Below are 22,231 nucleotides of genomic sequence, written 5' to 3'. Positions count from 1 at the left end.
TGGAGTGTGTTACAGCCATCAAAATCAAAATGTGTTTATATTTACAGTGTTTTCAGTGAAAACATTTTAAAATCTTTTCTTTGCACTTTTGTCAGTTAAATCAAGGTTAAAGAAAATTAACGAATCACAGATTCTTGATTTTGTTGCATTTTACAAAATGTCCCAACTTTTCTGAAGTGGGGGTGTATATAAGGTTCCCCTCTACTTGTGGTCCTTTTTCTTCATGATTGTGCCTAAACTAATTATGATTGCCTACCAAGTAAATAAAGGAATGATTGCCGTGTACCATGTGTAGTTTTCTGCCAGAGGACACAACAACAACAACTGGTCTGACACTTTGGGAATCCAGCGACTGACCTCGCATGGTCTCTAATAGGACAGAAACTTAGTTAACCTCACATACCTGACCAAGGCACAAGATGCAGAGTGAAACCTGAACTGTGTGGATGGATACTTGAGGACATGTTTATAACCATGATTTGTGAGTTGAAAAATGGAAAATGGCACTGCCCAAAGTAATGGAAGTTCCTAGAATACTTTGAATGAATGTACACCATGTACATAACAAGGTGTTCCTACACCTGATGAAGAACAATCAACAAACATTCTTTCTGATGGCACCACTCCTTGCAGAAATGCCACATCAGTTCATAAAAAACTCTCTCAAAGAAGTGGATGAGAAAGTTCGACTCATGGCTGAGAAAGTGTACGCTTCAGCTCTGAAGGAAGAAGAAAGTAAGAACACCTTGTCCATGTTCACTGTTCCTGAGGACTGTCCCATTGGCTTGCATCAGGCCAAGGAGTGGGAGCTACGCAAAGAGATGGAGGAGCAGATGTCAGAGAAATTTGTTAAGAGGTCAGTGAACTCAAATGTGGCACAGGTTGAAGAACTAATCAGCATTTTGCATTAATGTGATATTGAAAATGTATTTTGTATTCTCTATGCCCCATTTTAGGAAACAGAGTTTGAAGCTGATGCGATCCCAATCAATTTCCTTGCAAATCCCTGTCGCTCCAGATTGGGCTATGTCTGTGATTTCACCACTGCTGACCCCTTCCACACCCACAGGCCCTAAGCCAGTCAATATCCCAGAATTCCAGAGGGTCACCATCAGTGGAGACTACTGTGCAGGGGTAGGAGGCAAATTATTATATATATATATACAAGTATCTTACATATAATATATATTAAATTGTATTCTATATATAATAAGGTACATAATGATGTATATTATAATAAGGTATTTAATATTTAAAGTATAATATAATAATATATAAGGTACAGTTCAAGAAAGTTAATAAACAGGGCTGAGTATTTAATTTGAGCCAAACGACTATGAATTAATTATGTTAAAAAAAGGTCAAGCAAGTCACACCTGTGTGACACCAATTCAGTTATTATTTGCATGACCAGTGGAGGTGTGGCTTCAGAATGAAATACTTTGGATGCAGTTGTAGATTAGTATATGAAATTATAAAAGAAAGCAACAAAGAAAGTATCCATTATACAAAGATATATTGTACATTTTATATGTATAACAAGATAAAGTCACAAAACTTTAAACTTAGAGATTTAAGGCATATAATACTGTTCAAAAGTTTGGGGTCAGTAAATTTTTTTTAAAGAAATAAATACTTTTATTCAGCAAGGACATATTAAATTGATCAAAATTGACAGTGAAGGCATTTATAATGTTACAAATGATTTATAAATGCTGTTTTTTTTTTTTTTCTTACTGTTTTCAACATTGATAATATTAAGATTTTTTTTTCTTGAGCACCAAATCAGCATAATGATTGACACTGTAGGCTGGAGTAAAGCTAAAAATCAGTTTTGCCATCACAGGAATAAAATTTCATTTTAAAATAAAAAACAGTTATATATAATGTAACTTTGGGTATGAGCAGGCAAAGGAGAGGATCTAAGAGTAAAAATAATTAAAAAAAAAAATAATAATAATAATAATAATTAAACTGAAACATGGTCCAAAACATGGAAAACACTGTAAAACCAAACACATGGAACACCAAACATCAACTGACAAATCAAAAGAGAAACACAAGGGCTATATATACACAGGGGCAAACAAGCTTAACAAGATAACGAGGTAACGAGACACACCAGGGTAGACTAATCAAGGGGAAAAACTACAAAGAACTACAACATTACACTCAAGATAGGAAGTAACATAAAAGTCCAAAAACACACACAGGGAATATGTAACAGAGCCCCAAAACAAAACCACAAAACAAAATTTCCAGGTGGGTGGTGGAGCGGAGGCGGACCAGGGGGAGGGATAGTGGGCCAGGTCTGTGGAGAGGGAGAGGGCCAGGAGACAGAGGCAGAGCTGGGCACCAGGGTGGAGCAGGCATAGTGGGTGGCCAGGGTGGAGCAGGCAGAGCAGGTGGCAAGGGTGGAGCAGGCAGAGCAGGTAGACAGGGTGGAGCAAGCAGAGCAGGTGGCCTGGGTGAAGCAGGCAGAGCAGCTGGCCAGGGCGGAGCAGGAAGAGCAGGTGGCAAGGGTGGAGCAGGCAGAGCAGGTGGACAGGGTGGAGCAAGCAGAGCAGGTGGCCTGGGTGAAGCAGGCAGAGCAGCTGGCCAGGGCGGAGCAGGAAGAGCAGGTGGCAAGGTTGGAGCAGGCAGAGCATTTGGCCAGGGTGGAATTGATGAACAAGATGGAGCAGGCAGAGCTGGTGGCCAAGGCGGCGGTGCTGAAGTCCACCACAGCAGAGCAGATGGGACTGGGGGACTGGACAACTGGCCTCTCTGGTTGAAACAGAACGGGTAGGGAGTTCAGTAGTGTCCTCCAAGGTCTTAACTGGGCAGGCAAAGAGTTCTAGTGTGACCTCCGTGGTCATATCAGGGCAGACAAAAAGTTAATGGGCGACCTTCGTGGTTGTGTCAGGCCGACAGCAGTTCGAGGATGACCTCCGTGGTCACGTCAGGGCTGGCGGGAAGTTCAGAATCGGCTTCCAGGGTCATAGCAGAGCAAGCAAATGCGAGGATCTGAGAGCAAAAAAGTATGTTTAATAAGCAAACTGAAACAAGCCCAAAACAGGGAAAACACAAGGAACACCAAACACATGGAACACCGAACACATGGAACACCAAACATCAACTGTCAAAGCACAAGAGAAACACAAGGGATATATATACAGGGGCAAACGAGCTTAACAAGATAACGATGTAACAAAACACACCTAGACTAATCAAGGGGAAAACTAGAACGAACAACAACATGGCACTCAAGACAGGAAGTAAAATAAAAGTCCACAAACACACACAGGCAATATGTAACGTAATATCTCACAATATTACTGTTATACTGTATTTATGATCAAACCTATGCAGCCTTGGTGAACATGAGAGACTCCTTTCAAAAACATTTAAAAAAATCTTCTGACAGACAACAGTCGAGGACTATGAGCAGGCAGCAAAAGCTCTGCTGACAGCACTCTTCATCAGAGAAAAATATTCCCGGCTGGCATATCACCGCTTCCCCAGGACCACAGCCAGGTTTCTAAGGAGTGCCAATAATGAGAAATGGAGTGAGGAGGATGAAGTGCTTCCAGGTATGTCATGGCAGTTCATGCACCAATAAATGAACTGTTCAAAGACAACAGCTTTGAAGCATAAGTGAGAAATTATTGTCCTAAATCTTTAGTATTATGTCTCAAAGACTGTAGGGTGTTTATTAGGTTTGGGGAATTGACACTAAAAACAACTAGTCCTGTTTCTATTTATATCAGGACATAAATATAATATGACATTAGTATTCATCAGCACTACCATTATGGTTTATTTCCATGGCAACAGATATCTGCCCCCCTCTAAATGAGGGTGAGGATCCCTACAGTATGGAAGACCTCCCACAGAATCTGAACTACTCCCTGAGGATGAAAGATGGAATCATATATGTCTATGATAATGAGGATGCCTTAAAACAGGATCAGCCGCGGAGCTTGCCATATCCTGACTTGGAAACTTTTGCCATTGACTTGAGCCACGTCCTTGCCATGATTGCAGACGGACCAACGTGAGTTCGGTTGTTATATTTCTCCTCTGGAAATCACAATACTATCTCACATTCAAAATGTATAACACTGCATGCATCTGTTGCTAAATAATAATAATGATAGATGAAATTCAGAGAAAAAAGGAAATACATTTAGGGGCAATATTCCCTTTTATAGGAAGACCTATTGTCACAGAAGGCTTAACTTCCTGATGTCCAAGTTCCAACTACATGAAATGCTGAACGAGATGGCCGAGTTAAAGGAACTGAAATGCGTTCCTCACAGAGACTTCTACAATGTCAGAAAGGTATTTTATATAAAGTGGCATAAACACTAATATTTACATAATTTACTGCATAAAGACACTTCTAAATGTACATATATGTGAATATTCAGGTTGATACGCACATTCACGCAGCTGCCTGCATGAACCAGAAGCATCTTCTGAAGTTCATCCAGGACACCTATAAGACAGAAGCGGAGCGAGTGGTGCTGGAGAAGAACGGAAAGAAGCTCACCCTCAAACAGGTGTTTGACAATCTGAAAATGGACCCTTACGATCTCACAGTAGACTCATTAGATGTACACGCGGTACGTATTTCAGATAACCTCAGGACTTCCAAATAATGCTTTTATGCTACATTTCCCTGCAGAATAGATCTTGCCGCAATAAAGAAGTTGCTCTATTGTTTGTTACAGGGCAGACAAACCTTTCATCGCTTTGATAAATTCAATTCCAAATACAACCCAGTGGGTGCTAGTGAGCTCCGAGAGATCTACATCAAAAGTGACAACTACATCAATGGAGAATATTTTGCACGTCTCATCAAGGTAAAATTGAATAACTCGCACGCTGATACATAAGATAAAAGTAACTATAACTGTCAGAGCAAACAGATTATTTTCTTAAGTGGGAAACAATCATTCCCGTTGTTCCTGTTGTACAGGAGGTTGCTCATGACCTGGAGGAGAGTAAATATCAGCATGCAGAACCCCGTCTCTCAATTTATGGCCGAGCCCCTGAAGAGTGGGACAGTCTGTCCAAATGGTTTATCAATCAAAAGTTATACTCCCCTAACATGAGATGGATCATACAAGTGCCCAGGATTTAGTAAGTCCTCTCCTAATGTAACTTTACATACAAATTTAAAGAAATTAAACAGAGAAACTTCAATAGTCTAACACAACAAAGACAATTTTTGACAACATTTGTTTCAGAAGCATTTTAGCTGTAGACCAGGGGTATTAATATCATCTAATGTTCAAATCAATGTGAAAGTTCTAATTACAAATCTGCATCCTTTTGTCAGTTTCAAAATTTATGAATTTAACGAATTTCAAAGGCATTCTCAATTCATTTCTGAACTTCAATTCTCACATTTTGCTCATACTTGCTCATAATTCATATCCAATATTTTAAAAGCAAATATTCTTGACTTGTATACTTTGTTTTTAGTGACATTTTCAGATCAAAGAAGATTGTTCCCAACTTCGCCAAGATGCTAGAGAACATCTTCCTCCCACTGTTTCAGGCCACCGTTAACCCTCAGAAGCACAAAGAAACGCATGTCTTCCTGAAACATGTAAGTGCTTCATCAGAGTTGTGAGCTTATTCTTTTATCCTGAGCTGGCAAGACCAGTCAGAGCACATTCATGCCACAATAGAACATTTTAACACCAACAGTGCAATTAACAGCTTAACCACAAAACAGTCATTTTACCAGGGAATCAAGATTCCAATGCCAAATCCCTTATGAACAATTAAATGGTTCTCAGATGAATATGAGTTCATGTAAAACTGTCACATAAAATCACAGAAAACAAATGTGGTTGAACTACGCCCAAGTCAGTAATGTAGTCATTGTGCGATCGATTATTTTTTTTTTCACCAAATGTCAACAAAGTCAAAGGAACACCACCTTGTTAGAACAGCCCGATCAGTCTCTATGTAAATATGAAGAAACAACCTTTAAGGAAAATGAGGGCAAAACGTTGCTGTGAAAAGATGTCAAAAAATCTTTTTTTTTCTGCAGGTGACAGGGTTCGACAGTGTGGATGATGAGTCCAAACACAGTGATCACTTATTCACCTATAAGAGTCCAAAACCAGAAGAGTGGACCATGGAGGAAAACCCACCATACACTTACTACCTCTTCCACATGTATGCCAACATCATGGTCCTCAACAACCTACGAAAGTAAGTCGCTATAAAGATCAAGCTCTGATTTCAACATTACAACCCATTGTCTTCACAAAACAAACTAATGAAGACAAGCTATTCCCCTCAAATTTAGACAATTTAAGCAAATTTAGCCTTTATAATTGAAGTCACAAGCCATGTTAAATAGTGAAAATGTTTTTTTTTTTCAGGGAACGTGGTCTCAATACCTTCCAGTTCCGTCCTCACTGTGGCGAGGCAGGATCCATCACCCATCTGGTGTCAGCCTTCCTCACAGCTGACAACATCTCTCACGGACTCAATCTGAAGAAGGCCAGTCTCTCCACCCTCCATAAATTTCATTGTATAATATATAATTTATTGTATTTGTAAATGTATAGTTATAAATTTCATCATTTAATATTTATTTTAGGATATATACACTGTGTGCAGAATTATTAGGCAAGTTGATTTTCTGATCATATTTTTTTCCAAGCACATTTTACCAATTCTAAACCACATTAATCTTAATAACTACTATTAATATTGTATTTAATCATTTATAAGTGATATATAATTGTTCATGAAGGCTGGAAATGAAAAATGCCTTATATTCAGGTGTGCATAATTATTAGGCAGGTTTGCTTTTACAGGCAAAATGAGCCAAAAAAGAGATTTAACTCAGACTGAAAAGTCAAAAATTATTAAATGCTCATGAGAAGGACGCAATACTAATGCAATACTAGAAATTGCAAAGTTAAAGCATGACCAATGGACAGCAAAATGCTCATTGGGTCAGCGGGGTCATACAAAAACAGCTGGAGAAGAAAAGACACATGTTAACTTCAAAAGAATTAAGAATTAAGGTGAAGAATTAAGTGTGAAACCATCAGGAACCCTTTAGTCTCCAGCGCCACCATTTCCCAGTACTGAAACCTACCTGGAGTCTCCAGAAGTGCAAGGTGTCAGGATCTCAGAGATTTAAGAATCCTAAAAAAGGACCCGCTCTTAATAAGAATCACAAGCTGAAGTGTGTTATAAAATACATGAAGACTGGGTTTTTATAGGCCTTATAGACAGATAGCTTGAGAGTGACTCTTGAAGGACCAGCACCACATCCTCTTGTACCACTGTTTGAAGAATTTATCTTCCAGAATCTGGCAGTAAGTTTTGGAAGATCATTTTTAGTCCATATCTGCAAGACAGACATTTCGGGATAAGAGATGGACTAAAAGTGAACTCCCACACCTTACTGCCAGACTCTGGAAGATAAATTCTTCAAACAGTGGTACAAGAGGATGTGGTGCTGGTCCTTCAAGAGTCACTCTCAAGCTATCTGTCTATAAGGCCTATAAAAACCCAGTCTTCATGTATTTTATAACACTTCAGCTTGTGATTCTTATTAAGAGCGGGTCCTTTTTTAGGATTCTTAAATCTCTGAGATCCTGACACCTTGCACTTCTGGAGACTCCAGGTAGGTTTCAGTACTGGGAAATGGTGGCGCTGGAGACTAAAGGGTTCCTGATGGTTTCACACTTAATTCTTCACCTTAATTCTTAATTCTTTTGAAGTTAACATGTGTCTTTTCTTCTCCAGCTGTTTTTGTATGACCCCGCTGACCCAATGAGCATTTTGCTGTCCATTGGTCATGCTTTAACTTTGCAATTTCTAGTATTGCATTAGTATTGCGTCCTTCTCATGAGCATTTAATAATTTTTGACTTTTCAGTCTGAGTTAAATCTCTTTTTTGGCTCATTTTGCCTGTAAAAGCAAACCTGCCTAATAATTATGCACACCTGAATATAAGGCATTTTTCATTTCCAGCCTTCATGAACAATTATATATCACTTATAAATGATTAAATACAATATTAATAGTAGTTATTAAGATTAATGTGGTTTAGAATTGGTAAAATGTGCTTGGAAAAAAATATGATCAGAAAATCAACTTGCTTAATAATTCTGCACACAGTGTATATATATGTCCTTATTTATGTTAGCCAGATAGATTCACCTTGACAAAAAATGTAAGGTACTGTACAATACTGACCCAATAGGACAAGTGACAGTTCTGTCAACTGGCAATCATTATTATTGAGCCCTGTACGTTTCTAAAAATGGAGTAATTCAACAACAACAACAACAACAACAACAACAACAACAACAACAACAACAACAACAACAACCTTGAAAATCATCAGATACCAGTATTGATGTTGTCTTTTCTTGTGGTTTAACATTTGTTCTTGTTAATTTCTCAACACAGAGTCCTGTGCTGCAGTACCTGTTTTACTTGGCCCAGGTGCCCATTGCCATGTCTCCACTCAGCAACAACAGCCTGTTCCTGGAGTATTCCAAGAATCCCCTCAGGGAGTTCCTGCAAAAGGGCCTGTGTGTGTCCCTCTCCACAGATGACCCATTACAGTTCCACTACACAAAGGTCAGGGAAAGCAGTTACTGGTTCTATAGAGCAGTGTTTCCCAAACTTTTTCCAGTCACGGCACCCCTTGAAATTTAAAAAAAAATAATTGTGGGACCCTACACTGGTGTTGTCACGATATTGGAATTTCTAACTTCGATACAATATCTTGAAAAGTATCGATATTCAATACCATACATGGGGAAGAACCACCTTAGCCCATCTACTGTAATATAGATATTTTTAAAGGTGCCCTTGATTCAAAAATTGAATTTATCTTGGCATAGTCAAATAACAAGAGTTCAGTACATGGAAATAACATACAGTGAGTCTCAAACTCCATTGTTTCCTCCTTCTTATATAAATCTCATTTGTTTAAAAGACCTCCGAAGAACAGGCGAATCTCAACATAACACTGACTGTTATGTAACAGTCGGGGTATACGCCCCCAATATTTGCATATGCCAGCCCACGTTCCCAACATTATGAAAGGCATTAGACAAGGGCAGCCAGTATTAACATCTGGAGCAGCACAGCCGAATCATCAGACTAGGTAAGCAAGCAAGAACAACAGCGAAAAATGGCAGATGAAGCAATAATAACTGACATGATTCATGATAACATGATATTTTTAGTGATATTTGTAAATTGTCTTTCTAAATGTTTCGTTAGCATGTTGCTAATGTACTGTTAAATGTGGTTAAAGTTACCACCGTTTATTACTGTATTCACGGAGACAAGAGCCGTTGCTATTTTCATTTTTAAACACTTGCATAATGCACCTGTATAATGCATAAACACAACTTCATTCTTTATAAATCTCTCCAACAGTGTAGCATTAGCCGTTAGCCATGGAGCACTATCAAACTCATTCATAACCAAATGTAAACATTCAAATAAACACTGTACTTACGCGATTAGACATGCTGCATGACGAACACTTTGTAAAGATCCATTTTGAGGGTTATATTAGCTGTTTGAACTTTTTTTATGTTGTTTAAGGCAAGAGCGAGCTCCGTGGGCGGAGAGCACGAGCAATTAAAGGGCCAGCAGCCCTGAATCGGCTCATTTATAATGATGCCCCAAAATAGGCAGTTAAAAAAATGAATTAAAAAAAATCTATGGGGTATTTTGAGCTGAAACTTCACAGACACATTCAGGGGACACCTTAGACTTATATTACATCTTTTTTAAAAAAAGTTCTAGGGCACCTTTAATGTTATAAATTTTTTTTGTCCATCCAATGAAAGTCTAGGCAATCAGTAATGTCTTCTAAAGAGATCCCTTAATTTGATGACAGATTTTAATTTGGGCTTTTATTTATATAAAAACATTGCTCAATTACCATTATAACTATCTCACCTAAATGTTTGGTCACTCAATGTATTTGTGTTTTTACTATGGGGTAATTTTGTTGCCAATGCAAGAAATAACTTGATTTCAAACTTTGAATTGAATTAACAAAGTATACAAATAATAAAGAATAAAATAGAATAAAGATACAAATGAAATAAATTGCTTTTCAGGAAGGTTCAACAGTATTAGGGCTGTTCAGGTAGGAAATACTACAGAGACTGAAGTAATTAAATGAAAAATTCATTGTAAAAATTAAATATATATAAAAACAGAAGTTACAAAAGTTATTCAGTCAAGAGCAGTGAGTGATTTTCTTTGTCTTTTGTTGTTTGATTTACATTAAAAACACGGATAGCAGCACGTTTATTAGGCTGCTGTCACTTTAAGACCTGAAGCACCCAGTATACTGTTGCACATGAGTTTTCTTTCTGAACTGTTTACGTTCACTTACTCTTATGACATAACTGACTGTATGTGAATACTAAGCAAGACAGATATTGTGACAGTATCTTTGTTTGAATTTGACCGTTTAAGCGCAACAAGCCATGAAAAAGAAATCAATTTGGCACTCACAAGCTGTTTGAGAGGCGACTTTATGTGTGCACACTCGCAACCCCTGCAAACCCAGGCTGAAATTTTGCATTGTTGTGAATTTGTGCATGTTATTTGTTATTGAAGACATCAGAGATTGATGGTATATATTATACACCCTCACCTTTATTCAATTTAGCAGTTTAAAAATGTTTGAAGTATTTTTTTACACAGCACCCTGGTTAGAAAACCCTGGTCTATAGCAGTCAGGTGATGTGATTCTGTGTTGTTTATGTACCTTTAGGAGGCCTTGATGGAGGAGTACGCCATAGCAGCACAACTGTGGAAACTGAGCACATGTGATGTGTGTGAGATCGCCAGAAATAGTGTGCTTCAGAGCGGTCTGTCTCATCAGGTACTTTCTCACTCCACAAATACTGTTGGTTGGGCTTAACTTCTACTGAACCCGGAAAAATCTTCCAGTGCTAATTTTAAACACATTCCAATGCTAAATTTAACGCGCTTGCATATATATATATATATATATATATATATATATATATATATATATATATATATATATATATATAAAGCTGACATTTAGATTTCCCTTGCAGGAAAAGAAACACTTCCTGGGTGAGAATTATCTACAGGATGGACCAGAGGGTAATGACATCCGCAGGACAAATGTGGCGCAGATCCGTATGGCCTATCGTCACGAAATCTTGTGTAATGAGCTCAGCTTCCTAGTGGATGCTGTGAAGTCAGAAGCGCTGTCTGCACAAGCCCCATAAACATGGCAGGATGATAGATAGGGTAGATCATGAGTCCATACGAGTGGATCAGACGTCAGCATAAAACAAAAGAGCTATGGAAATACATTATTCAGGAAGCAAGACGTGTAACTATGTGACTTTAAGCTATGTGACTTAATGCCTTATATGGGCATATCCCTTCCTATAGTGCCTTGTAGGTGATGGATATATTTCATATCTCAAATGTCAAATATCCCTTTAAAAATAGGACGTTCTGATAAACTGTTTCAGTATTTTGCATGGTTTCTGAAAATGATGTTTTGATTGAGCATACATTTGTTACCTTTTCTAAACAAGGGATTCTTTGAGTTTGTGACTTAAACAATGTATTCTGTTTTTGTAAGGCACAGGAGCTGGAACTAATATTTGCCTTGATAAACTAGTTTGTTAGCAACCTGATATTCTGGGCGGCTTTTTATTTTTGGCACAGAATAGACTTGTGTACTTGAACTTGTACATTTTGTACACCAACAGAGAAGGTTAAATTGTTTTAAGGATGTTGTATAATGTATGGGTGCTTGGCCTATGAAGAGCCACTTGAAACCTGAATGCAACATATGTTCTGCAATATCTGAATACTGCACTCAAAATAAAAAATAAATAAAGTGGTGTCAAAAAAAAAGTTTTGCTGAATCAATTCATAAGGAGAGATCATACTCCACATGAATAGAAAAAAAAGATTCTTTATTTGCTCGACACTGCAGCCCTGTGGAAGTAGTAGGAAATGTTACAGCCTTCAAACAAACTAGATAGAACAAAATATTAAGTTTACTTTATTATTCAAGATTTACACAAGAAGAAGGAATGAGAACACAGAACATCCCAATTTAGTCCATAAGTAAAAGAAATCTCAAAAAAACAAAACAAAAAAAAACACTACGAAGCAGCAACTAATGCCATTTTCTCTCTGATAAAACTATTAACATTCAGTCCAATCTCTATAAATCTGTGAGAATATTGCAGAAATTAACATTTTTAAAACTAGATTAGAAGATCTTGATAAACTGGATTAATTCTTTATAAACTGCCACACAAATTTAAATGTATTTATATAAAGTTTTAGCTATACATATCTTCAATAATACAAGTGAATTCCCTAAACCCACAAATTCACAGTCTCTCTCATACACACACAAAGTGCAAGATGAATAGTCTAGGATTTCAAACTGAAAAAGAAACAAATTTGTATTTAAAAAGGTAACCAACCTCCACTGAAAGTATCAGTGATGCCCTATAAAATATAGGTTTCATTTGCAACCCATTAAGCTTCAAAAGAAACAAGCAAATTAGTTAATTCTCAAATATTGATACATTTGAAAGATCCAATTATTTTTCATAATGAATGTGATATAATGGAGTCATGCCCTATAATTAACATTTGTTCCAACTTACACAGAGATAAAGAGTTCATGTCAAATGGATCACTAATTATTGTTAAACCTTCGGTTATGAACGCGCATCAACTGTACAAACAATGTTACTAAATAACGTGTGATGGAATTATAGTTTCAACAATACTATTAAACTGTTGCACATGCTGATACTATGACGTTTTTTTTTTTCCAGGTATTACAAGGCCTTTACTGAACAAATGCGATTAAGTGCAATTACTTCACAAACAAGATAAAACGGCAAGTGCAACGAGGGAATCGTGTTCTACAGCTACATGTTATCTAGAATTTACCAATATGCATTCACAGTCTATGCATTGATTAGATGTTACAATATGATGCATTAACCTAAAAAAAAAAAAAAGTAAAAAAAAAAAAAAATTCAAACAAATCAGCAGTTATTGCCTCCAGTGAATGACACTATATAGTGCAACAAATACCCATAGTCACCCTATAAAATAACGATTTAAAGAAGATCATCTGTTATGGGGAGACAGTGAGTTTGACAGTGGCACAGTGCTTCATTTTAAGGTCTGTGTGGGTGCCCAGCTTCATCTGCAAGATTGAGAATGTACCCAGCTATATCTTCCTCCGTGGGAGCATCTGACATGACCCATGACTCATTAGCGGCAGTCACCTGAATTCGGCAGACAGGGCAATTTCGGCTTTGACCGCTCCTATAGTGAGGCATAGACACACAATAGCACAGGGTTTGTCATGGCTGATTAAAATTATTTAGGAATTCTGTCATTATTTATTGTCATAATGTTGTTCCAAACCCTTTGACTTTTTTCCCCCTCTCCTTTTGTGGAATTTTCACTGTTTTCCCCCCATATAATGAAAATGAATGAGCACTGAAAACTTTTTTTAAAACCATATAAGTGATTATTTTTGTAGCATACAGTCCTCAATTAATCGGTTAACCTTAACCAGTTAATCTCTTCTCTTCTTTGATGATCGTGGTCACTGGGCGGGACAACCTGTCCAACGATACAATCCAACGATACATTCAAGCGGAAGTTGTCATAACTAGGTTAAACTTCTATAGCAGTGAACAGGAGGGGACAGCAAATATAATTTTTTGTATTTCCATTTGCTCCAACAGCAAAAGAAAAAAACCTGTGAAAGAGTTTCCATGACTTTTCAAATTATGGAAAATATATAGAGAAGGCTGATTATGTTGGCCAGAAGAAAGATGTCAAATTAGCTGTCACTCCCTCAGCTGTTGTTCTTAGAAACACCCTCGCAGCAGCATTAATTCGTTTTTTTGTCATTTACTGACAATGTAATATAACATATGGAAGCCCGTTTCCGCCAAAAAAAAAAAAAAACTCCACTAAAAAAAAAAAAAAAAAAGCCACTAAAAAAAAAAGATGAATTGCGACTTTATATCTCAGAATTGCGAGTTATAAAGTCAGAATTCTCAGATATAAAGTCGCAATTGCGTGATAAAAAGTCAGAATTCTCAGATATAAAGTCGCAATTGCGTGATAAAAAGTCAGAATTCTGAGATATAAAGTCGCAATTGCGTGATAAAAAGTCAGAATTCTGAGATAAAAATTCGCAATTGCGTGATAAAAAGTCAGAATTCTGAGATATAAAATCGCAATTGCGTGATAAAAAGTCAGAATTCTGAGATATAAAGTCGCAATTGCGAGTTATAAAGTCAGAATTCTGAGATATAAAGTCGCAATTGCGTGATAAAAAGTCAGAATTCTGAGATAAAAAGTCGCAATTGCGTGATAAAAAGTCAGAATTCTGAGATATAAAGTTGCAATTGCGTGATAAAAAGTCAGAATTCTGAGATATAAAGTCGCAATTGCGTGATAAAAAGTCAGAATTCTGAGATAAAAAGTCGCAATTGCGTGATAAAAAGTCAGAATTCTGAGATATAAAGTCGCAATTGCGTGATAAAAAGTCAGAATTCTGAGATAAAAACTCGCAATTGCGTGATAAAAAGTCAGAATTCTGAGATATAAAATCGCAATTGCGTGATAAAAAGTCAGAATTCTGAGATATAAAGTCGCAATTGCGTGATAAAAAGTCCGAATTCTGAGATATAAAGTCGCAATTGCGAGTTATAAAGTCAGAATTCTGAGATAAAAAGTCGCAATTGCGTGATAAAAAGTCAGAATTCTGAGATATAAAGTCGCAATTGCGTGATAAAAAGTCAGAATTCTGAGATATAAAGTCGCAATTGCGTGATAAAAAGTCAGAATTCTGACTTTTTTTCTCGCAATTAACTGATGGCCAGTATCTCTGTCTGTAACAGTGCATCCAACGATAGCCGTGCTGCCGTGAAGTCTGAAGCTGTTGGTGTATAAAATGTGCCACTTCAGCTTTGTCTGATTTATTGCGCCTCCGCCACAGCTGATTCTTCTTCTTCTTATGATTATTATTACATTGTTATTATTGTGTAAAATTCATTAGTGTATCCATTCTGTTAAAAACAACTTTTATTGCCCAAATACCTCGCCTGTAATTTGCAGAATTGCATGATTCTACCCTTGAGTTGCAAAGTTAATGAAACATGATAGGTATTGGTTGTTTTAGTATTAAGCCCACTAGATGGCAGTAAAAGCTGTTTTTTCTCCTTGAAACGCTGTGTACAAGGTTACCGTGGAAACATTCTATATGCATATTTCTGCATAATGCATATGTCCGGAGACTAATCTTTATGTGTCTCCTCCAGTAAAATCAATATTTCTTTATTGGTAAATCGGCGCTAAAAATAATCCTTTATGATGTCCTCTATTTTATGTACAGTATATAATAATAACAAAGCAGCAATCCTGATGGTCTATTTAATGTATAATAATAACAAAGCAGTAATCCTGATGGTCAGTCGCAATGAAAGGAAACGCAAGCAAAGTAAGAACTGTGAGAACGTTTCACAGTAGTGATAAAAAGTCAGAATTCTGAGATATAAAGTCGCAATTGCGAGAAATAAAGTCAGAATTCGGACTTTTTATCACGCAATTGCGACTTTATATCTCAGAATTCTGACTTTTTTATCACGCAATTGCGACTTTATATCTCAGAATTCTGACTTTATAACTCACAATTGCGACTTTATATCTCGCAATTCTGACTTTATACCACGCAATTGCGACTTTATATCTCAGAATTCTGACTTTATAACTCGCAATTGCGACTTTATATCTCAGAATTCTGACTTATATATATATATATATATATATATATATATATTTATAATTGCGAGTTAAAAAGTCAGAATTCTGAGATAAAAAGTCGCAGTCGGAGTCGGAGTTTTTTTTTTTTTTTCAGTGGCGGAAACGGGCTTCCATAATAACACAATATATAGTGTTATAAATGTGTATTAAATTCTTTAAAAATTAAAATATTAAAAACTTGACTAGATTTGCAATTATAACTTAGGAAATGTGTCATCACAGTTTGTGAAAAGGGTCCATTCCCGATGAACAAAATCAAGCCATTTCACTCGGATACACGTCAAAACAAGGAAGAAAACATTATTGCAACTTCAGTTTCATAATGACTTTAACATGATGATAAACTTCAAAAAGCGAGGTCAAAATGAGGCACTGTTACGCAATATAATTGCTTATAATCTACTGTTGATGAATTATAATTTATTTTGGTTGCAAAAGTGCATATTTTATCTGCCTCATCAGCTGGAAGCTGGAAGAAGTTAAGCAAAGACATGGCTCGTTTATATAAAAAGTCCCACATTATGCATAAAATAATTTTTTCTGGCTCTTATTGGCATTTTGCTTACATAAAAACTGTATCTGACATTTAATGCAACTTTTGTAGATTCTCTTTAGGCTGCCCCGTCACAGGAAGGAAATACTATGAACAAACAGTATTTGAAGTCACCATGAATTAAAAAGAAATGGAAAAAAAAAAAGTAAATTCTTTATATTCATGCACATAATTAGTAAAATCCACTATCAACTGACTTCTGGCTCTAATTCGTATGTATTGATATATTACATAAACCAATATATACATAGGCCAGTATAAGGCATGTCATCAACTAAAGACAAAAAAGGAAATCCTACATTAACACCCCCCCAAAAATACTAATAATTATTATTAAAAAAATATTTTATTAAAGACATAAAATATATCACTGTTGCAATAATACATACTATTGTACTGTAAAACTTAAAAGACAAGAGTTTTAATAATCATAAGTTGTATTATAATACAATATATTACAATAAATGTAATAATTATTATCATTATTATTTTTATTTTATTTTTACAGAACAACAGTAAAATTACAATACTTAATTATGGTTGTCTTCATTTCTTTGCTTTCGAATTGAGCTTTTATTTTGGCGAGAAAACACAGGGAGACCTTAAAGTTTTTTGTTTTTGCGCACAAAAAGTATTCTCGCTTCATAACATTAAGGTTGAACCACTGTAATCACGTTGACTATTTTAATGTTTTTACTACTTTTCTTGACCTTGAATATGGTCAATGTGGTAATTTCGTTGTTTTCTGTTGAGGAAAAAAAATCTTGGATTTCATCAAAAATATCTTAATTTTTTCCCCAAAGACGAACGAAGGTCTTACAGGTTTGGAACAACATGAGGGCGAGTCACCCTCATGTCGTTCCAAACCTGTAAGACCTTCGTTCACCTTCGACAGAAATTTCATTTTTGGGTGAACGAACCCTTTATATTTATTTGTGCAGGTCTTAAAAAGTCTTAAATTTGATTTCAAAAACCCTGGATCCAATTCACAAAGTTGGTCCAAATGATTAATTTGGAGCTTGAAAGCCCCAGTCCTGACCAGAACATTATTCAGAATCAGATTTTCTCCCTTTTTGTTCCACAGAAGAAAGTAAGCCATAAAGGTTTAGAACAATATGAGGGTAAGTAAATCCTTATTTGGGTGAACTAATCGATTAATCGATCATGAAAATGAATCATAGTTTCTTACCACTTGTCAATACACTTCTGACAGAAGCTGTGTGCACAGGGCAGAATAAGGTCTGCTTTCCCATCCATACAGATACAGCATTCTTCCTCATCAGTCAACTGTTTAACCCTGTTACAGAGCACAAATAGCATATTTGCTTGGTGAGACAGTGAGTCACCCGTTATGCATCATTACATCAGGTGTAGATTTGGCAAACAGAACAAATGTACCTGCCCATCCACATGCTGGCCTGGCAGTTGTCTTCTGATGACAGCGGTCCAGAGGATCCCTCTGCTGCCACCTCTGAATTAAAGACTTCAGCTGCCTGACTGGTGATGTCTTTGTAGAGCTGGATAAACTGGTACAGGTTCATAATACGGGAGGCCTCCACCATTCCATTCTCCTTGTTAATCTACAAGCACTCAGAGAAAGCAGCAACAATTGTCATTCCACCCTAGATAAACATTAACACCACATTTCAAATTTGCATTACAGAGCAAATGACTACTGAAGAACACAGTTTGACTTCATTTTAATTATATTAATATATTCCACCTATAAATTCATTGGATCTCACCTTGGTGCACACTATTCTCACAGCAACTTTCCATAAGGCAGTTGCATCAGATCCAGGCTGAACTTCAAACAAAAGATGTTTCTTTTGACCAGAGGCTAGTTTAGCAGTTCTGTGGAAGAAAAAAGTTACGCCACATTCTTATCAAACTCTAGCAGGTTATTGTGTCACTGCATTGATTTATCCTAAAAGCCTCACTTACACATCGTTAAGCTCCGCCACACGACCCAAGAACTCGTCATAGGTGAGGTAGCCACCGTCCCGCACTAGCCCCACATGTTTGATCAGTTTCTCAGGCAGTCTGGCCATTGCCTGGCCAGAAAGCTGCTGGCCCATCTTGGCTCCAGATGGAGGGCTGCTCTGTAACAACTCTAGACCTCATTCACTGCTGGAGGCCCTAGACAAGAGAGGATGTTGACAGAACTTGATACTTTAAACAGCATTCCCTTACAAATGCAATTTTATAACCTCAATTTAATTAATAGAATACACTGAATATATGAACTTGTAAAAATTCCTGTCACAACGAATAGAAATTTGGGTGAACTTCACTAAAATGTGATCCAAATTTTTAAAAGAAATGGTGCCCAGTTACGGCACCTAAAATATAGACGTTCCCTTATTCATGCACAGTGGGGTCCTAAACAACACTGAAAACTTAGGACTCAAACCTGTAAATAAAGTTTGAGGATTTTGATTAAAAAAGGGTGATGTAAATATTTAATGTGAGTACTTTGTGACACTGATCATTTGCGCACTTCGTACAGGCGATCAGATGTCTCTGCTTTTTTAAAATGTCCTTAAAGGACAAGATGTTAATAATTCTCAAATCAATCAGGATAACATTATCATCATGTTTTACACTTCTGTTTTTAATTCTACCTTTTATTTTAACTTTTCACTTCAATTTTGCTGATAATTTGATTTGAATTTGAAGAAGAATGCAACAGGAAGCATTTTCATTAGTGCTTTTGGGCGTTTGGATCCCACTCCCTATATAGTTTAACCTAAAATATTGATGGAAATGAGGTTTACGCTCATGTTATTGGTCAGCGACTTAACATGTATGGACAGTATGAACTTTTGGTGTGCTACAAAAAGCATACGGCCACAAATGGTCTCAAGTTGTCAGTGGTATATTTCGCAGTCTTTGAAATAGTCCCTGAAACATTCATTCATAACAAATGTGCAACAATGCTTTCGAATTGAACAGGTGTTTATTTATCTTCTTATCTGCCCAATATGAAGAAGAAAAAAACGGACTCTCTTTCAAAAGATGTAATAACCAAGCAGACGAGTGAACCATATACGTTTATTTCGGAATGTGAAAAGGCGGCTTAAATATAGATGGTGTTTGTATATCGAATATTACTATAAAAACAATCATCTGGCTACTAGTGTTAGCTTGGTTGGCCAAAACAATACATAAACCTCTTAACACAAATACACCAAACGTTAGTATTAGCTACAAATGTACAAGAACTCAGCGTTATGCAAATAAATGTGTACAAACCTGCTGACATTTGTTTCAGGCAAATATTCGAGATGACAAGTAGGATGATAGCAAGAAAAGCTTGACGCGGGCTGATGACGTCACGACCAGACTTAACGGTAAAAATCCATCGAATTTTTATACAGACAAGCAAGTACAATTGAAGAGTTTAAAGAGTTAATTAATGCTCAAATGTGATAAAAAATGAAACTATTTACATCAGTTCTTGATATTTGAAAGTAAAAGATTATTTAAAAAACAACAACAACAACAACAACAACAACAAAAACATAAATGAAGTAGGCCTATCATTTTTTTTTCCACCTCAAAAATGAAAAGGTTTTTCCAAATCTGCAGGACTTTCTTCTGTGGAACACAAAAGGAGAACATAAGAATAATGTGCAAGTTGCTCTTTCACATGCAGTTACAGTGACAGGACATTTAAAAACAACAACAAAAAAAAAAACCAAAACAAAGTACAGTGTTTTCTTAGGGAGTGTCTGGGTCTTGTTCCATTTGAAGGATGATGTTGTTGCATTTTCTAAAGTTAATGTCTTTGATGGTCTGTTCTGGCACACAATGTCTCTCACTTATTTGTTTCCACATCTCTGTTTCAGTAATCTGTTTTGGCCTCATTCTGGTCCAGGATGGAACCCGTTGTCCTCTTTTGCTGAAAAAAGGTTGGAGTATAGTCCAGTCAGTGAAGCATATGCATTTTGTTTTCTCATAATAGTAATTTAAAAACTTACATTTTGAGATACCAAGCTGCACCTGCCACTGCCAACAAGAGCAGTAGCACGAAAGAAATGATGACAAATGTTTTGGGAGTTGCTAAAATATAAAAACAACAAAAGAGTGTGATCAAATGAATGTATGAAGTGATTAAAGGGTTAGTTCACCCAAAAATTCTGTCATTAATTACTCACCTTCATGTCGTTCCAAACCCATAAGACCTTCGTTCATCTTCGGAACACAAATTAAGATATTTTTGATGAAATCCGATGGCTCAGTGAGGCCTCCATTGACAGCAAGTTAAAGGATTAGTCCACTTTTAAATACACTTTTCCTGATAAATTTACTCACCCCCATGTCATCCAAGATGTTCATGTCTTTCTTTCATCAGTCGAAAAGAAATGAAGGTTTTTGAGGAAAACATTCCAGTATTATTCTCCTTACAGTGGATTTCAATGGCTACCAACAGATTGAAGGTCAAATTACGTTTCAGTGAGCTTCAAGGGCTTTAAACGTCCAGATGAGTAATAAGGGTCTTATCTAGCGAATCGATCCGTCATTTTCGAAAAACTACAACCGTTTATGCTTTAAAACAAAATATCGCCTTACGTACTTTCCGCTTCCGCATTCTTCAAACGCTTACGCTGAATGTCCTACGCCTTCCCTATTCAAGTTACGGAAAAAAACGAAACTGGCGCCGCGTTCGTTCTGTAAGTAGAATAGGGAAGGCGTAGAACATTCAACGTAAGCGTTATGAAGAATGCGGAAGCGGAAAGTACGTTCAAGGCGATATTTTTTATATAAAGCATAAACGGTTGTATTTTTTTCGAAAATGACCGATCGATTCGCTAGATAAGACCCTTATTACTCGTCTGGTATCGTTTAAAGCCCTTGAGGCTGCACTGAAACTGTAATTTTGACCTTCAATCTGTTGGTAGCCATTGAAATCCACTGTAAGGAGAATAATCCTGGAATGTTTTCATCAAAAACCTTCATTTCTTTTCAACTGACGAAAGAAAGACATGAACATCTTGGATGACATGGGGGTGAGTAAATTTATCAGGAAAAGTGTATTTAAAAGTGGACTAATCCTTTAATTGACACTTTCAGATGCCCAGAAAGCTACTAAAGACAGTTCATCTGTGATGTGACTACAGTGGTTCAACCTTAATATTATAAAGCGACAAGAATGCTTTTTGTGCACCAAAAAAACAAAACAAAATAACGACTTTTCAACAACATCTAGTGACGGGTGATTTCAAAACACTGCTTCAAATCCTTCATGAATCTTTTGTTTCGAATCAGTGGTTTGGAGCGCCAAAGTCACGTGATTTCAGTAAACAAGGCTTCGTTACATCATAAGTGTTTCGAAATTTCAATAGTTCACGTGACTTTGGCAGTTTGATACGCGCTCCAAACCACTGATTCAAAAACAAAAGATTTGTAAAGCTTCAAAGCAGTATTTTGAAATCAGCCATCACTATATTGTTGAAAAGTCATTATTTTGGGGGTTTTTTTGGCACACGCAAAGTATTTTCATCGCTTTATAATATTAAGGTTTAACCACTGTAGTCACATGAACTGTTTTAAATATGTTTTTAATACCTTTCTGGGTATCTGAAAGTGTTAATTATCTTGCTGTCAATGAAGGCCTCACTGAGCCATCGGATTTGATCAAAAATATCTTCATTTGTGTTCTGAAGTTGAACGAATGTCTTACGGGTGTGGAACAACATGAGCGTTAGTAATAAATGGCAGAATTTTCATGTTTGGGTGAACTAACCCTTTAAATTGTTATGGAGGTTATCAAACTTTTAAAACCCACCTCTGGAT

General features: G+C 36.6%; 3 protein-coding genes across 9 annotated transcripts in view; 2 read left to right on the top strand and 1 right to left on the bottom strand.

Moving 5' to 3' along the window:
* The first annotated feature begins 599 nt into the window (after positions 1–599).
* Positions 600–11,916, top strand: LOC125254054 (AMP deaminase 3-like). Its single transcript, XM_048168422.1, has 14 exons — positions 600–856; positions 957–1,134; positions 3,407–3,572; positions 3,817–4,036; positions 4,194–4,323; positions 4,413–4,607; positions 4,716–4,847; positions 4,964–5,127; positions 5,473–5,599; positions 6,050–6,213; positions 6,387–6,507; positions 8,440–8,613; positions 10,784–10,894; positions 11,097–11,916. The coding sequence occupies exons 1-14, from the start codon at positions 615–617 to the stop codon at positions 11,271–11,273; spliced, it is 2,301 nt and encodes a 766-aa protein (XP_048024379.1). The 5' UTR covers positions 600–614; the 3' UTR covers positions 11,274–11,916.
* Positions 11,917–12,044: 128 nt separating this feature from the next.
* Positions 12,045–20,123, bottom strand: rnf141 (ring finger protein 141). The gene is made up of 6 exons (XM_048168437.1): positions 19,688–20,123; positions 18,377–18,571; positions 18,178–18,286; positions 17,831–18,012; positions 17,622–17,729; positions 12,045–13,362 (listed from the first exon to the last, which is right to left on the bottom strand). Exons 2-6 carry the CDS (start codon positions 18,508–18,510, stop codon positions 13,212–13,214), a joined length of 684 nt encoding a protein of 227 aa, XP_048024394.1. The 5' UTR covers positions 18,511–18,571; positions 19,688–20,123; the 3' UTR covers positions 12,045–13,211.
* The window catches only part of LOC125254056 (polyamine-modulated factor 1-binding protein 1), a 16,268-nt gene continuing 13,760 nt past the window's right edge, over positions 19,724–22,231 (top strand). For 3 of the 7 annotated variants that reach the window (XM_048168431.1, XM_048168430.1, XM_048168429.1), the window contains exon 1: positions 20,180–20,346. In XM_048168431.1, coding sequence (XP_048024388.1) covers positions 20,246–20,346 — 101 coding nt within the window. In that variant the 5' untranslated portion in view covers positions 20,180–20,245. Of the gene's footprint in view, positions 19,786–20,178; positions 20,347–22,231 lie in introns of those variants that run through there. The other 4 variants (XM_048168433.1, XM_048168432.1, XM_048168434.1 and 1 more) reach the window with 3 other exon arrangements.

This window comes from Megalobrama amblycephala, linkage group LG19 (genome assembly GCF_018812025.1).
Source record: "Megalobrama amblycephala isolate DHTTF-2021 linkage group LG19, ASM1881202v1, whole genome shotgun sequence".
NCBI classification, from domain to species: domain Eukaryota; kingdom Metazoa; phylum Chordata; class Actinopteri; order Cypriniformes; family Xenocyprididae; genus Megalobrama; species Megalobrama amblycephala.
Note: the sequence above shows the minus strand (reverse complement) of the source record. Positions and strands in the feature narration are given on the sequence as shown.